General features: G+C 35.8%; 1 protein-coding gene across 18 annotated transcripts in view; it reads right to left on the bottom strand.

Annotated features, from left to right (window-relative positions):
* The window catches only part of EXOC6 (exocyst complex component 6), a 206662-nt gene that overhangs the window by 35335 nt on the left and 153485 nt on the right, over positions 1-17842 (bottom strand). For all 18 annotated transcript variants that reach the window (XM_070609826.1, XM_070609809.1, XM_070609930.1 and 15 more), the window contains one exon: positions 7782-7923. In XM_070609826.1, the coding sequence (XP_070465927.1) occupies positions 7782-7923 (142 nt within the window). The remainder of the gene's footprint in view (positions 1-7781; positions 7924-17842) is intronic.

A 17842-nucleotide genomic window follows, 5' to 3' on the forward strand; every position in this document is an offset into this window, starting at 1 on the left:
CTCAGATCTATACACAAATGTACAGGGTTTGGTATGCCAGGGAAAGAAGATCACTAAGAAGTCAGACTGTAAGTATTTATCCTAGCATGAAAATATAAAACGTTCCCTGAAATTAAATTCCGAGGGAATACGTCCTTGAACAACCTTGTCCTAGGCAGACAGTTGTCTTTACCTTAAGGTAGAGAATATGAATTATTTGGAAAACGTCTACACAGGGTAGGAAGAATTGTCAAGGGGTAAGGGGAAGGGAAAGAAAGAGTGTCCATGGAGTCATAAGAGCAAATAGACCAAAAGACTGACAAACAATTGAAAGGGAAGGTGAGGAGGTTAGGCTAAAGTCTCAAGACTACTTGTGGATGACAAGGCAAGGGCATATAAAATGGAATAATTTTGTACCTAAATAGATGACTGAATACATTTACCAATAGTCGGCATATTAAATAGAATTCTTCTAATTCCTTTTCTTACTAGATCTGAAGATTAAAAGTAGCTAATTAGAACTCAACAAAGTATCCTATGTGGACTAGATGTGTGATTACAAGGAATGACTAAGAGCACCATCTAGTGGTTTTTCTGGTAGTGAAGAAGTCATGCCTGGGAGTCAGGGGTCTTTGAGTTAGAATTCTTCGCTCTTAGACTTGTATTCTGTTACATGTGGTTGGCAGCAGTGGGATGCAAGCCTCTAGGACATTTTGATCTTTTCCTCTATATAGCTGCATTTGTAAGGTATTTATACTGGGGCCCAATACATTACAGGTGTTTAACACATATAAAATATAAAACAAAAGCACATACACAGATTTAGAACATCAGCTTCATGCCAAGCTGGGCAAACACTCCTCCAAGTAACAAGAGATTTCTCTTGAACTTATACAAAATCTGTAACAGGATCAAAGGTTCAATGCAGCTTTCTGACAGGCTACATTTGCAATTCCAAATGGATACCTTTCTGATTGCTCCAATCACGTAGTTATAGTAGTATTACGGTTATGGCAAAGTTAACCAAAAGTATCCACTTCATTCATACATAGACCCTACCTAATATTCTCAATCTATGCAACTTTTTTTCTAAATTGGGTCTGCTTCTTACACTTTCTCACAGTACCATATACTTTTCTTTTACAGAATTTAACAACTTACAATCATATTTATTACTGCAGTTATTTACTGATTGCCTCCCCACTGGGCTTAAACCTCAACAGGGATAGAACCTTTTCTGTTTTGTCCATCACTGTGTCCCCTCAATGCCAAGCACATAGTAGACATGAAGAAATTAATTAATGTATGACTCCAAAGCCCCACACTCTTCTTTGCCTTAAATTTTAGTGCCTCTGAATCTTGGAACCAGGATGTATCTTGGATACTTTCAATTCCAAATCTCATATTTTACAGTAAAATTGAGGCCTCTCTATTGCTGAATGGCTTGTCCAAAGCCACTTGCACAAAATACAGGCAGAGCTCAGGACTGGAACCATGGTCTCAACTTCCTGTCCTGTGCTCAGACCACCTTAAGATTGATTTGAAAGTACTTTAAAAAAATGTCCCATATAAGTTCATAGATTCTACATTCCTGAACTCAGACATTTTATCAAGACCTAGTATGGATTAAAAAAGAACAACAGAAAAAGATCCCAAAAAATGACCAAAAGGCAAGGGAAAATCATCCCCTAAGAAAACATTAAAAAACAAACTACGACTGTTTAGCTCAGAACAGATAAAATTAAAGGGTCATTTAAATACAGTCATCATATATGTGAAGAATTTTTATAAATGATCAGTTGTGTTTATATTAAGAAGTTAAATGGTCTGGAGTTAAAATACAGCAGTATTGGTTGGCCTTAACTTTTTGACAACAAAGGTAGAACTCTGGAAGAGACAAACGTAGATTATAGAGACTTCCTAATTTGTTAATTTGTTCATTTATTCAACAAATATGCTATGAGCACAGCATTCTGCAGGGTGCCTACAATTATAAATTCTATGTTGAACTTAATTTAACTATTTATCCTGGATAGTTAAACCTCTTCTCTCTCTTCCCTGCCCCTTCCTCTCTCCTTTTCTCCCTCTTCACACCACCTCACATACCCTCCCCTGCCCCCAACCATGGGATGCATTCTCAGGTCTCTTCCACTGTGTGAATCTCTGATTCTAATCGCCTTAATCTTATCAAATTTACTCATTCACTAATTTTATGTATTCCTTCCTCCAAAATGTCTGGAATCCATCCTCTTCTCTCCATTCTCAGTGCCAAGAGTCAAGCTCTTTTTATGCTTCGCATGAAAAGTTCAATAGTCTTTCAACAGGTTTTCCTACTTGCAGTATCTCCCTCATTTCCCAGTTCAATTTCCATATGACACAGAGTTAACTTTCTATAACATACATTTCATCATGTCATGGTCCTGACTAAAACCTTATTAAATAAAGTCCAAACATTCAGGAGTCTAACTTTTTTTCAGCCATATCTGTCAATATTTTCATCTTACATCTTGTAGTATAGCCACACAAGACTGTTTGAAGACTTCCTAAGCATTCTCATCACAGTGCTTTTGCTTATGCCATTCCTTCTGCTCAGAATGCCCTTCCTTGCTTTTGAGGATATCTAACTCCTCCTTTAAGACCCAGCTCAAATTTCACTTCTATTATAGTCAGTCTTCTCAACCCCATGTAGAATTAATTCCTCCCTCTCTACAATATATACTTCTATAAATAATTTATGTTCTATTATAGTTATTTACATGTCTATCTCCTCCCAACCAGTCTGTGAGATCTTTGAAGTCTGATTCATCTCTGATTTCTCAGTGTATAACAGATAATAGCTTCCCATTAAATATTTGAATAAATGAATCTTCCTACAAATCATTTGACTTTACAAGGAAAATATTCAGTTACAGACTGAAATTTTAGCTCAAGCCAGTTTAATTCACCAGTTATGTGTGTCACAAGGAACACCAGGGAAAAAAAGGGCACCGACACATTGTTTGAAAAAACAAGTGAGCACATAGATGGATCACTGCTAATTCTTTCACCACCAGAAAAATAAAACAAGACAAAAGAAAACTAAAAACACATGGCTGAATGATGTGAGGAGCTGAATTATTTCTAACCTTCCATCTCCCCAACCTCAGCAAGATGTGCAATTTGTTTCTACCTACGGACTGACATTCTGAGGCCTACAAATACATGTATAATGTTTTTACAAAGTAATGAGGATGGAAAAGAAACATTCTGCTTTTTGATCAAACCAAATAAAAGCAAAATCTAACTCAGAATAAAGGCTATTCTGGATGCTTGTATTTCACGCTCACTTCCTATTGTTTAAATTCTTCGACTTAAGCCTTTCTTGGGTTTCCCAGGATCTTTGGTGGTTCATGGTATCCAGTTCCTGATCCTTGCTACCTGACTTCCTTAGACTCTGGATCTCTTGCTAGCGCAAAACAGACTAGGAGAATTTTGATGTTAATCCTAAGAACAGTCATAGACTTTTAAGTAATGGTTTCTGAGCCTCTTGAAGAGAAAGTAATTACTATAAGTCAATACAGGTTTACGAAGAATCAGAGTAGTATCGTTTTCTTCTTTGGAAGGGTAATTAGACTGGTAGATAAGGAAAATTCAACGGCCATTCTTCTTCTTTTTTTTTTTTTAAGATTTTATTTTTTTCCTTTTTCTCCCCAAAGCCCCCCAGTACATAGTTGTGTAGTCTTCGTTGTGGGTCCTTCTAGTTGTGGCATGTGGGACGCTGCCTCAGCGTGGTTTGATGAGCAGTGCCATGTCCGCGCCCAGGATTCGAACCAACAAAACACTGGGCCGCCTGCAGCGGAGCGCGCGAACTTAACCACTCGGCCACGGGGACAGCCCCTCAACGGCCATTATTATTCTTATATGCCAGCAAGGCATCAGACACAGTTGCTCATAATATTGAGCAAAACTCTGAGTTAGATTCAATTAGGGAATTAGTAATTGCCTGGAAAATGTCATAAGACACCCAGAAGATTCTGAATAATGGATCTAACTCAATATGAAGAGATAGGTCTATGTAATGTTGTGGTTCTCAAACTTTATTTGTGCATCAGAATCACCTGGAAGCCCTATTCAAAGAGAAATTGCTGGGTTCCATGCCCATGTTCCTAATTCAGCAGGTGGAGCCCAATATTTCACATTTCTAACAAGTTCCCAGGTGATAACTGTTGCTGCTCATCTGGGGACCACATTTTAAGGACGAGTGATGTACTAAATCTCAGGATACAGATAGGTTTCGGTCAACATTTTGCTAATAACTTTGTTAAATATGTAAAACGCATGATCACAAATATGCAGATGATATTAAATTTTGATATAAAAAGATCTCACTAGGCTAATTGTGGGACAAATCTTAAAATTTAATAGGGATAATCTTAAAAACCTAAAACAAGAACTAATCATAGAAGTATAGGTTAAGAAAAACAGACCTTAACAATCACAAAAAAAGAGAGAAGGATATGGATTTTAGAACACTACAGCTCCAATTATCTAAGAGTATACTCTGGCAACAAAAAGAGATACTAACAGTTTGGGCTTTAGTATAAAGTACAGAATATGGAACAAGGTATTTGATAGTCCAATTACATATTATACTGGTTCTCCCACACCTCAGTATCTCTGTATTCAGCTTTGGGTGTTAGACATTAAACAGAAGGTAGTCAAACCAGTTTGTTCAAAGAAGAGCTTTGGATCTAAAATCCTATCACATGAGAACAGCAAGGGAACTGTTGATGTCTGGCCTTTGGAAAATCCATATGGATCTAAGAACAGTTTTCATATAATTGGCTTGTGGATGAGGATTTGTTTTCTTCTGTATGATCCTAAGCAGAACTGCCATATACAGCTGTCAGACTGCTTACTCCATATGGGTGCCCAGCTAGGAGAGGAGAGGGGGAGAGGGCTGAAATTCAACTCATATTTCACTTGATAAGCCACATGCCTTGGCGGGAGCTATGTCCAGCTAGAAAAACAGTAACCTTTTTCTAATTATTATAAAGGGGACAACTCTGGAGGCCTCTTCCTTTTAGTGGAGATACCTTTTCTAATCTGCACAAAGGCACAATATGGTTTAGTGGTGACACTAGCCCTAAGGTAGAACTAGGTCTATTAAGAGAAGTTTAGAGAGAGTGATTTCAGCTCAATGTAAAAAGCTGACAGAATGATGTATTGTATTGAAATGCTTTTTCTGAAGAGTGGTTAATCCCCCAAATTGGATGTTCAAGGAATAGCTGGACAACCACCTAGCAGGGTTATCTTAGAGATGATTTCAAAGTAGAAGAGTGTGTGCGTGTGTGTGTGTATTACCAAGTGGGTGGTGAAACTCAATGATCTTTTAGCTTCTAAGACTCTACATCTGAACTACCTGCCCATCTTCTCCATATCCCAGTTGTTTCCTGTGGTATCCAGATCCTTTCTCTTCACAAATTTATTAGGCATTCTAGCCTTCCTCCTACCTAGCCAAATTCCTCTTCCTGTTTTCCTTTCTTCTCCTTTCACTGTCCCACTATGTAGAATAAAACATACTGCATTAATATTGACAATAAACTTTATATTTTAAAAACTGCTTTCTTCCAGATTTAAAAAAACAAAAACACTACTTAGGATGAAAACTTAAAATTCTCTTAACACATTCATTAGAGAAAACTAAGTTTCATCTTTAAGTTATTTATGTATCAATCATTAAAAGTCTTGAGTTGGGGGGTAGATAATTCTTTTGCACCAGAAAGAGGTGGCGTAAACATGAAAAATGTCATGTCAATTTATATTTGTTCAGTGAGTACTGAATGCATGATACTGTATTAAGTAATACATGATAAGTATTAAGGAGCAGAACCAACCAGAGGCATAATCTTAAAGGAAGCTGAGTTATCTTCTGTGGTTTGTCTTTGAGTCCTGGTCTCTCCCTTTCCATATCTATGTTCCAGAACCTTGGCCCCCATCAGGCTAGGGTTTACCCCTCTTGCACTTGACCCCAGACTTCCTTAACTGAGTTACATTTCATACTTATGACTTTTCTTGGTCTCTTCCAGAAGACTGGTCCTTTAAGAAAACATCAGCATTTTAAAAGGAGGCTTTAGTAACTCCACCCAAAGAAGTAAACTAAAGGTAGAAACTGTCCTATGGCAGGACAGAGAGGCAAAGATTTGGGGTTTTATGTGCTTTTCGCTAATTATAGTGAGGCTAGTGCTTCATGAAGAGGTAAGAGAACAGAGAGAAGATCCAGATACCTGAAGCCACCTAACCAAACTGTAATTTCCGTTTCTGAACAAAAAATCTCACTGAGAAGACACAATCAAAAGCCAATAAAGGGTTCAACCACCCAATTATTTTGAATCCACATTAAACATGTAACAATACAAAATGGCCTGAGCAGTATTTATGTAAGATGTTTATATAAGCAATGTCAGAAGGAACAATCTCATAAGACGACTTTTAAAAAAATTTTAAGAAATCAGTTTCAAAGTATTTGTAGAATGGAATAACAATTAATTTGAGCTTAGAAACTTGTAAAAAAGAGTTTTTTGGTAAATATTTTTGTAAATATGAAATAAATATCATTTTGTAAACGATAGTTTTGAGAAAAAAATATAATAAAGAGTTTCTAATCAGAGAAAATTAGAAATGCTTTCCAGGAAAAGAAAATAAATCCTTCTCTTCCCTAGGGAAAAACCATCTTTTTTTGGCTTTGTAGATAAGCATTTCTCTTTTTTTGAAGGAAATGGGCAGGTTTTTAAAAATTTTGGATTTATCTTTGTGTGTAATAAACAAGTAATCCTGATCAAAGAGCCTACAAAATTATTATTTTTAATATGTTTTCCCTAGCAGAATGCCTTAGACACAGCAGGCAGACAAGTATTTGATATTTGTTGGAAAAAAAATCTATAACTTCTGTGTCAGTTGCAAGCTGCTAACATTTAATTTTTTTATGTCTTTCACACAGAATATATTATTGCAAATTTTGCCTCAGAAAAATATTTTATAATCCTTCTTGTGCCCCTCCGATTTTCAATTTATTAACAGTGGTGCCAGACTGAACCGTCAACCAGGGATTTTCGTCATTTAATCGGTGTACTATTCATTTCAAAGTACTGCTTCAAAATCGCTCCACATACTCATGTCCTGATTTAAAGAGATATAATGTAAGGGTGATAAAACCCACACCCTGAAGCACATACAACAAGGCTACCATCCAAACAGAACATGCAATTCTGAAGCTGGCTGGCCAATGGCAACCTTAGATTATGGAATCTGCTAACCTCGTGACCCAAAGAGAATAATGTGAAAACAACGACAAAGGTAAAGGCTTGAGAAACTCTTTGGAAAGAGGATCAAAAATTCAGAATATAAAAGCAGCTTTATTTGGAATGCAGGGTCCTAAGATTATCCATCTAGCAAGTATCTAAAAAGTTATTTACAAGGAAAGTAAGAACGACAAACTTAGAATGATTTCATTCATTTATGACAAACATTATGAGAGTCCTGGCAAGAATGACCAGAAGAAGAAATAAAGGGAAGAGTGAGTCATCTTTTTAATTATCCCAGTCTAAATTGCCACTTCAGTGCTTCTCTCTACAGGCCCTTAATGTGAAGCTGAGATATTTTTCTCTTCCTAGAAGGACGTTGCTTCTAAAGCTGCCAGAAGTTTAATGGAATCAAGCCTCTTCCGTCCATTCTGAACTATCCTACTATATACCTTTTTTTTTTCATATAATTTAAACACAGATTCCTAGAAATGCATGAGATTTAACGAATAAGGTACTTACATTCACATTGTATGACATCTAAGTTAAATTGCTGGACGGCTCCCATGCTTATCTGTTTTAACTCACTGTCCAGTAGCATCTGCATTAAGGATGTTGACAGATGTTGGCAGGCTGACATGCAAGCAGTCTGGGCAACTTTCCCCTGTTTAAAACAAATATTCAAACCAAAAAATAAACAATGAATAAAACAAACATAGAAATACATCATAAAGTATCAGAAAAATTATATGCCTGGCATTCTTTTTGTTGCTTTTATTTTTGGTACAATAGTGATTTTCTGCTTCTGTATTCTGAGTGGCTATGCCTTTTAGCATATGAATTAAAATTAATATTCTTGTTCACTTGTCCTTCTCAGGATATAAGTATCATCAAAGCACTAATTGCACACAGGAATATTAAAACATAACTAAAAAACCCATTAATTATTATTTCAGGTCTCTTGAAATGTCTCAAGTATTTTTAAAAATCCACATTAAAATATGACATTTATGACATAACTGTCATATTGACAGAACATTTTATTCATATAATGCTCTTGTAAGCTCCCCTTTATATAATTAACCAAGCAAGAATAAAGGAAGTTAATAAACAGTGTAATTTATTATTATTTAAACTATTATTTAAACTGTACCTAAAATTCAAAATATATATTTTAACTTTTTTTTCCCCCAAGGCCCCAGTATACAGTTCTACATCCTAGATGTAGACCCTTGTAGTTCTTCTTTGTGGGGGACTGCCTCAGCATGGCTTGATGAGTGTGTGCAGGTCCATGTCCAGGATCCCAACCGGCGAACCCGGGCTGCTGAAGCGGAGTGCGTGAACTTAACCACTACGCCACCGGGCCAGCCCTCAAAATACGTTTTGAGTCATAAGTCCTTCTAAACAGAACATTAGTTTGTAGTATAGTTTCAACTGGGGGTAGGAGAGGAGGCTTGTCTACCAATATGATTTCAAAATCACCCACAGATCTACACTTAGTTTTAAAACCATCTGATAATTTAGAAATATGGAGTTAAGTAAACTACAAATATTTGTGGTCTTCTTTCACCACATATATCATTATAAAACATTTTCTACTACAATAAGCTCCTAAAACTCTACATGAATTTTAACTGATAGGCTTAATTAAGGCTGTATTTTCTAAAAAATCATAAAAACGATAATTTAAAATGTTTAGCCTCTAGATTACATAGCTGGATTATAATATGCTATCACTTTTAGCATAAATTGTTTCTTTACACAGGCTTTGTACTTAAACTAGAAGTTTAAGATAAAATATTATAAAGACTCTTTTTAGGTAAAGTTTTCCAGTGTAATACTGCCCCTAGTATGGCTATTTTCACCCACAATTAGGTGATTTGGTGATGGATTGACTCCCATGATACAATTCAAAGATCTATGAATATAATTAGAAATAGTGACTTTTGGAAGTTGTGCCATATTTTGCCTCATTTGCATTAACAAATATTTACCCAATAATATTTAATAATTATGTTTTTTTCCTACTTATCACAAAGGCCAATGAAGTGAAATCATGAAAAATCTCCCAAACACAAATGCTACAATATATTTATTGGTACAAAAATGTTTACATAGAGTTGACCTGTTGGAAAAGTAAGAAAGAACATAACTATATTTTCAAGATGTTTACTACAACAACATTTGTTCATTAAATTACACATTTAAAGTGAGACTAGAAACTAGCAACATTTATGAATGAGTCTTAGACACTGTGCACAGTGAAAAACTGCGTATCTGAAATGGAATGTCAATTTCCCAATCAAAAACTTTAGAGATAAAAGCCGATGCAAACAATATATTTGACAGATACTGATGAACTGCCAAAAAGGAATGTAACAAACAATGCAAACCCAGCATGCTTCCAAACCTAGGAGACATGCAGCTCCACTCCCCAAGCAGAATAGTATCAATATGAATGGGAGGGGGGAAAAAGCAGAAAAAGGAGAAATCAATGGCACATAATTTAATTACAATGTAATAGGCTTGAGAATACTTAATGGAAATGTCATTTTGACCTAATGGAACGAGTGCATTTTAGTTTAACGTGCCTCTCCATCAGCTGCATGTCCTATTTATGTTGCCGCTATCATGTACTAACTGCAAAAGCAGATTAATAAATTGCCCCCCCAAATACCATTATGTTCATTTCATATGCAAACAAACTGCACGTGATATTATTCTAAGCTAATCTTTAACATTTAACATGGTTTTAGATGGTGCTACAAATGACTATATAGCAATAGTACTGGAGCTGAAATGACGGTAAGAGTACAGAAATACAGGCTATTCCATAAACTTGGTGGAGATACGTAGTGAACACACACACACACACGAATTTAGCTTTTTGTTTAAGTAACACATGTAATAATAAAACCCTAATATTACACCTCTTTTGATTATTCATGTTAACTACAGGCTTATTGTTCTCAAAGATAAAAATTTAAAATACTTGTAAAATATTTTATAAATCTTCAAATGAGATAGATTCTTCCTTTTTACACAGCTCAAAAGTAAATACCAAAGGTTTCAATTCTTTCAATTTTTAAAGTTATATTCTATAAGATTATGCATTATTTTTTAAAATATCTACTTCCTAATAAAAAATGTGCACAAATATTCCTAAATTTCATTACTACTTATTTTTAGATAGAAAATTTTTAATATTCCAGAAATTTGCACACCCAAAAAACATCTTTGGCAATTCATTTCTGATGTCTATAGCCCTTGGTACACTTTGGTATAACCAAAACACCCCTTTCTGAACACGATTATTGCTGTTATTGTTGATACTTTTAATAGTAAATCATTTTCTAGAACAAAAATAACCTAAGTGCTTTTACAATTATCTTTAAAAACAAGCTTTTTCATCTAGTTTTCAATGTTATAACAAAGCCAAAATAAGTGAAGTGACAGAAAATATAGCACATTTAATAAATTTCAAGCACATAGAAATTTCTGCTGCCCTTATCTGAAATATTAATTGCAACTATTTTTAACATTTTCTTTCTCTTTAACAACACAAAGTTCAATAAATAAGTAAAAACACCTGCCAAACTTTTAAAGATAACTACTTTTTTACCCCGTTCTAACATTTTGCTGAAAAACAACTTGCAAAGAGAGAAAAACCCTTAGACAAACTTCTTATATTTCAAAGGAACTTGTAAAAGAGAATCTGCTGACATATTAGATCCTTTTTGCATTACCCAAAAGCTTTTCTTCTAAGAACAATTGTGGTAAGGAGACATTTGGCTCCTAGGAAATTCCCAAAGGGTCAACCATATGCATCCTTCCATGGCACCTTCACAGCGCTGCTTTCTAGATCCATGTCTCAAAAGCAGCTTTCATCATTTACTTATGTGTCAGTCAATATGATTTATGGACTGCATTCAACAAAGTCAAAGCATATAGAATGAGAAATATGACTACAATCTGCTAATTTGTTTTGTATTGAGCCACTTAAGAGTCAAAGACCTGGTGTCAGACTGAGACCAGCAACACAATTAACCAGTCGGTGACAGATTCATCCATCCTCCCTGCCAGGCTGTGCCAATCAAAGACAGCATGAGGCGACATTTGGTGAAATCAGTAAGAAAACTCATTCTCTAAGTAACCTATGTGAGACCTTGATTGACACTTTTTGAATTTAGTTTGTGGAACACAGCCACTCTTTACCCAATAGTCCCTCACTGCAAGCTGTGAAATAAGGCTTTTAACGCCAATCACAGGAACAATAAACCACAAACCACCAACTCTCAGTTTAAAAGGAATCAAGAAAACACATCTGTTTGTACGTCAAGCCAAATTTCCAAAATAATTTACTATTATAGATTACACTAAAGATACTCTGTTTCCTTTGAAACATCATATAATGAGATGGTAACAAAAATGCAACACATTTTATTAGATTATGGCTCACAACTGCTTTGGTTTCAAAGTAATGTTTTGATAGATCTACTCCAATATAATACTAGGAGAAATGTAGAATACTTAAAAACTAATTTGACACATTTAAATTTTCATTTGAAGTTTTCATTTCTGTTTCACCATTCTCTTATTTCAAAGATCTAATAAAAAAAGGTTTGATTTCAACAGTAATTATTTGAAAGCATTTTTCAATGCTGCCTTCATTCTCTCAAGTACATTCAACATAAAAATCTGCTCTTAAAATCACAACCATCCTTTCTGTATTGGTCTACTTTCCTTAACGATCCCATGAGAGATCATTTTCTTTTATTTATATCCCCATAAAAGGTCAACTTTGCACAATAAGCTACTTTTTTATTTAAGTAAAAAGAAATATATAGACTCAGAAATTTTCTGTGCTGTATTTATTATATTTTAAATTGATAACAGATTTTGTTTTAAAAGGTTACATAACTAGTGTCAGGAAAAACTGGAAAACTGAAATAAAATCATGGTCAATTTGAATATTAAATCTAACATTGCTAAGTGAACTTAATTCTGATTCTGTATGGCTTTTTAAACATTAATTTTTAAAAGTTATTTAAATTAAAGCACTAAAACATTACTATATTATTCAAACTCACTGCCTCTCAGTTTGCTACATAAATTTCCGTTATGAGAATGTGAAATAGTCTTTCAGAAGGAAGGCAAAAGAGGAAGGGAAGTATTTTGATGAATTCGTTAGCTCCTAAAGAGCCACAATTTATAGGCTTTTAAAACGCACAGGCCAAAAGAGTGAGGTCTTTCATCAAATGTGGCGTTAACACTAAAATTAGAAGTAAATTCTGTTTGAAGTATGAAAAAAGAAAGTATTTTATTGAAAGTATTTTAATTTAAGAAATCTACTATTTTTCTATTTTCTATTGGAACCACTAAAGTTTTACTATATGAAACTACACCTTGCTCAAATGTAAGGAATGTTATTAAATCAGAAAAAAAATACCTAAAACATTAGTATAAAGCAGGAAAATTTCTCCAAGATGACTTCACAAATGCACAAAGATCCTCTATCTAGTAAGAGAGGTATTAATCTATTTCCTGGCTGAACGCTCACTCAGTGTAACACTGAAATGTGTATCTCACAAGTGTCTCAGGTTCCCAGTAATACAGAATGGATGAGTTATAAAGGCTTAAATATCAAGATGAATTCTTTTAGTGAGTTTTAATAATAACTTTAACACTATCTTGAAGACAGATTTTTGAGATTACGCCAAAAAAAAATTCATAGGTCTGTCAAAATATACTCACTCTAACACCCCCAACATTCTGCAAAATACCTCTTTTAGACTTCTATATTCCTCTCACACTCTCTTTCTGTCCCCATCTAAGTAGGTCTAGCCCCGAAAGAATTGGTTACCACATCAGTTAACCACAATCCCCATAGTCAATTATGAATTCCCATTCTCCTCTCTCACGCTTTTCTCCTCCTAACAATTCCCTATCAGAAGGATACGAGACAGTAACATAAATGCTTGCTCTTGGAACACACACACACACACACACACACACACACACACAGATTAAATAGAACACAATTATCTTAAAGTTGGAAAAAAAATTTCCCCAAACTTGGAAAACTTCAGGATATTTGTAATATATGGCATATTTCTATTTCACTCAAAACATCCTTATCCCAACCATAGGGCTCATCAAACTCTGGTGGTCTTTTTCTTTTTTTTTTTTTAACAATCTTTTGAACATGGTCTTAGATGACACATAATACCCAGATTTTTAGCTTTCTGCAAGTATCATTGTTGCTGTCACAGCACTCTCATGATATCGTCAAATTTATTCTAACTTTAATAGGCAGAAAGAGAATGCAAGGATAAGCAGAGCAGTAAAAGTCTAGCAGAGCTCAAGGTTTTGAAGAAATGCCTCTGCTTCCAAGCCACTGATTATATCAAAAATCTAGAAAAAATGAGGAAAGCTGGCGACCAGCCCAGTGGCACAGTGCTAAGTTTGCACATTCCACTTCGGCAGCCCGGGGTTCACCAATTCGGATCCCGGATGCAGACATATGCACCACTTGTCAGGCCATGCTGTGGTAGGTGTCCCACATAAAACAGAAGAAGATGGACACAGATGTTAGCTCAGGGCCAGTCTTCCTCAGCAAAAAGAGGAAAATTGGCTGCAGATGTTAGCTCAGGGCTAATCTTCCTTAAAAAAAAAAAATGAGGAAAGCTGTGTGCACTTTTGCCTAGAGTAGCAAGAGGAAGCTAGTTTGTATTAGTTTGTGGGAGCTGAGAGGGATTATTGCTAACTCTTAATTTTACTTGATAACAGCAAATTTGGCAATTAGGCATATGTTTAAACAGGGAAGTGATAAAATATGAAGGTCCTATAACTCTTCCCCCTTGGTAAGAAAAGCAAGGGAAGTTAAAGATGAGCTGTAATTTCCCCTGTGGTGACTGAGTACTATGGCCAAGCCACAGAATTAAGACAAAAACACTGAAGCATCCCAGGAATTGTCATTAAAGCAACAGCTCTGTGATAGCAGAGTTATATTCTCATTTCTTTACATCAGCATCCAGCTCAGAATATCAGGGCTATATAATCATTAAAATGTACTATTGCACAACCCCAGTATGACTTAAACTTTGCAAAGAAGTTGCCAGAATCACTAACAGGTTAGACAACATAGGTGGTTTCCACATAATGATTACTAAAATGGACAAATGTCACTCAAGCTGACTGACTCTCTCTTATTAATACATGTAGTTAGGTGGCTGATGTATCATAAACACAGCCATATAAATATACATATATAATCACAGCACAGAGTAGGCCTTTGTCATTCAAAGATTTATATTTAGGTTTCAACCTTTTAAGAATGGCTCTGAGAGTCCAGTAGAGTAGGGCTTCACTTACTGAGGCACACATTTGAATAGCATGCTCTGTGAAATGGGTATGAGAGGGGGAAATCACTCAGAGACTGAATGCAGTCAAAGTCCCGACTTCCCCAACTCAGCGTAGCTTTGCTGTTTTTGGTAACTGACATGGATGAAGTAACTGTCATTAGGGTCTACAGTTTTCAATTATATTTTATAGCATTTTCTGAAAGAAACTACATGACACAGAAGTATTCCTAAACTTGAGAATTCTCGAAGTTTTGGGGTATACTCATCCAGAATGTCAAGGGCTTGCTGACCAGGTCATTTCACTGGCCTAAGTCCTAGATTGTGGGAATGAGGTTGGAGTAGATACTGTTAGAGTCACTTCCACTTGAGGGTGTACCTGGGTTGGGATTTTAAAAGAGTAATAGAAATATATCAAGTGAAGGGAGAACACATATTAAAACAAAACCAAATCCATAACAAAGTTGGAGGGAGTGATCAAAGTTATCTACTTACCATTGTTTTCTAGACACAATCTTGTAAATGACATTCAACAATACTCTGAGAGTGAAGAGTGTCCTTACAGATATCTACAGTAGGCCTTTGCCAACTGCTCCCACCCCTGCTTCCAAAGAATTGACAGAGGCTTTTAATCTCAACACTACCATCTACCACATTGATTTCCATAAAAGGTAGAAAGAGGGGCTGGCCTGGTGGTGCAGTGGTTAAGACTGCACGCTCTGCTTCATTGGCCCAGGGTTTGCAGGTTCAGATCCCAGGGTGCAGACCTACACAGTGTTCATCAAGCCATGCTGTGGCAGCACCCCACATACAAAATAGAGGAAGACTGGCACAGATGTTAGCTCAGGGCCAATCTTCCTCACCAAAAAACAAAAGAGAGAGAGAGAGAGGGAGAGAGAGAAGAAAGATTTAAAACAACATGATAGCTTTCCCAAAATGCCTAAAGTTTCCTAAATGACACAAAAAGAAGTGATTAAAATGTTGCTGCTCATCTTCTGAATTCCTCCCCTGTATGTAATATTCATCTGAACATGCTCCTTTGGTGGAACTTTACTCTGCAAAGTCCAATCTCTTTACTTTTTGTATTATTGCACCTTGCAGAAGTATTTTACAGGTATTTATCAGCATCTTGGCCCACTGCATTTTTTTTTCTTTTAAAGATTTTTATTTTTTATTTTTTCCTTTTTCTCCCCAAAGCCCCCTGGTACATAGTTGTATATTCTTCGTTGTGGGTCGTTCTAGTTGTGGCATGTGGGACGCTGCCTCAGCATGGTTTGATGAGCAGTGCCATGTCCGCGCCCAGGATTCAAACCAACGAAACACTGGACCGCCTGCAGCAGAGTGCACAAACTTAACCACTCAGCCACGGGGCCAGCCCGCACTGCATTTTCTGTTCATCTCTACCTGACCTGCAAACATCCTGTAAATATGAATGCACCAAGGCTGTTCCACTTCTCCCATCAGCTCACCCTTTTCCATTCTTGTTCACTCCATACAGGAAGGAAAATAGAGCCTGTTTAGCATCACCAGATTGTGGATTGCACAGGAAACTTCTGACTCCAACATCTTTTCCTACCATCTCCTTTCTTTCTCTTCAGGGGATCTGACCTCCTTTTTGCTGTCTTCATCTGCTCATAATAAAATGTAATTCCAACTCAAACAATCTCTTCCCCATATATTTCAGTCACTTTTCTTCTTCCTCCATGTCAACATTTGCCCATTTAACTCAGGGGGGTAAAAATTATCTTCTACCTTTTTCTTTCTGTTGTGGAATATAGGCTAAAGGGGAGGATATCATTTGCATTCCTAGTACTTTACTGCTCCTATCTGTAAACACTCAAGGAACTTTCTAAACATGAATTCTCTGTTGCCATCTGGTAGTAAAACTGCCAGATGGTGCGTTTTCATTTGTTTTTAGTACTGAATCTTCCTGTTCAAGATGGTACTTTGCCCATAAATCCTGCACCAATGAACTAGTCTATTTCATCTATAGCTGTTAAAGAGTAAAGTTATAGGATATTTGTAAGTGTGCAATGTATATATGTATACTAATACTGTACATACACATACATTTAGTCTATAGGCTGAAAAGAATACGTTTTAACTATTTCCATTTATAGCTCCCTGATCTGTTACGTAACAGATCAGGTCTCTCCTAATCTACTGGCTTCCTACTAAACCTCTCGTGCTGTTTCCTTCTAAAAGCCCTCTATTATTCCCACTACTTCTTGCAACTACACCCTGATTAAGAGCAATTCAAAACACTGTCTTCTACAACCTTTGACAGCAGGGAAATATTTAAGTATGTTATGCTATATACACACATAAGGCGTACAACTTATGAGGTTAAATTTCTCACCAAGATTAGTCAGCATTTAGCTAACAGAGACATCAACTTAATAAATACCTAGAGGATTAAAGTTATAAAATTCAAGTATGTTCATTTTCAACTAAACAGCAAGATTCTTTTTTTTTTTGGCAGTTAACTTCTAGCAGTGAAAATCACTTACCTGTTTTGTCACATTATGAAAAAATATAAATTCTCTTTATATTTAGATATTTATATTTATATTTATCTATCTTAAGAAAAAACATAAATTCTATTTGTAATAGTGGACTTTGTTTTCAACTTTGTCATTTAAGTTCTCTCTCAAAGTTCTTTAAATTTCTCCAAGGCTTTCATATACTGTCAATGGTTTTTGTTGTTGATTTCTGTGTACTTGGAACTATTATTATAAAAGTATGGAAGTGGATATCAAAACATGTCACAGAGGGGCCAGCCTCGTGGCATAGTGGTTAAGTTTATGTGCTCCACTTCGGCAGCCTAGGGTTCACGGGTTTGGATCCTGAGTGTGGACCTACACACCACTCATCAAGCCACGCTGTGGCAGCATCCCACATACAAAATAGAGGAAGACTGGCACAGATGTTAGCTCAGTGACAATCTTCCTCAAGCAAAAAGAGGCTTAGGGCCAACCTTCCTCACCAAAAAAACCCCAACATGTCATAGAAGTACATCATTTACCACCATACAAAAAACTATCTTATGTAATTAACTTTTCCAAAACACTGGACGTTCAAGTGCAAAACCTTTTTAAACTTCTCATGCAAATTTATCTACAGCCAATCCCAAAATTTACCCCTGTCTTCTTAAATAGAGGACAAGAAACAATTTGAGCTTTTTTGGATAGCAGGGTTAGCATTACTTCTGTATTTTGAGTA

Source organism: Equus przewalskii, chromosome 1 (assembly GCF_037783145.1).
Source record: "Equus przewalskii isolate Varuska chromosome 1, EquPr2, whole genome shotgun sequence".
In the NCBI taxonomy this organism is placed as follows: Eukaryota; Metazoa; Chordata; class Mammalia; order Perissodactyla; family Equidae; genus Equus; species Equus przewalskii.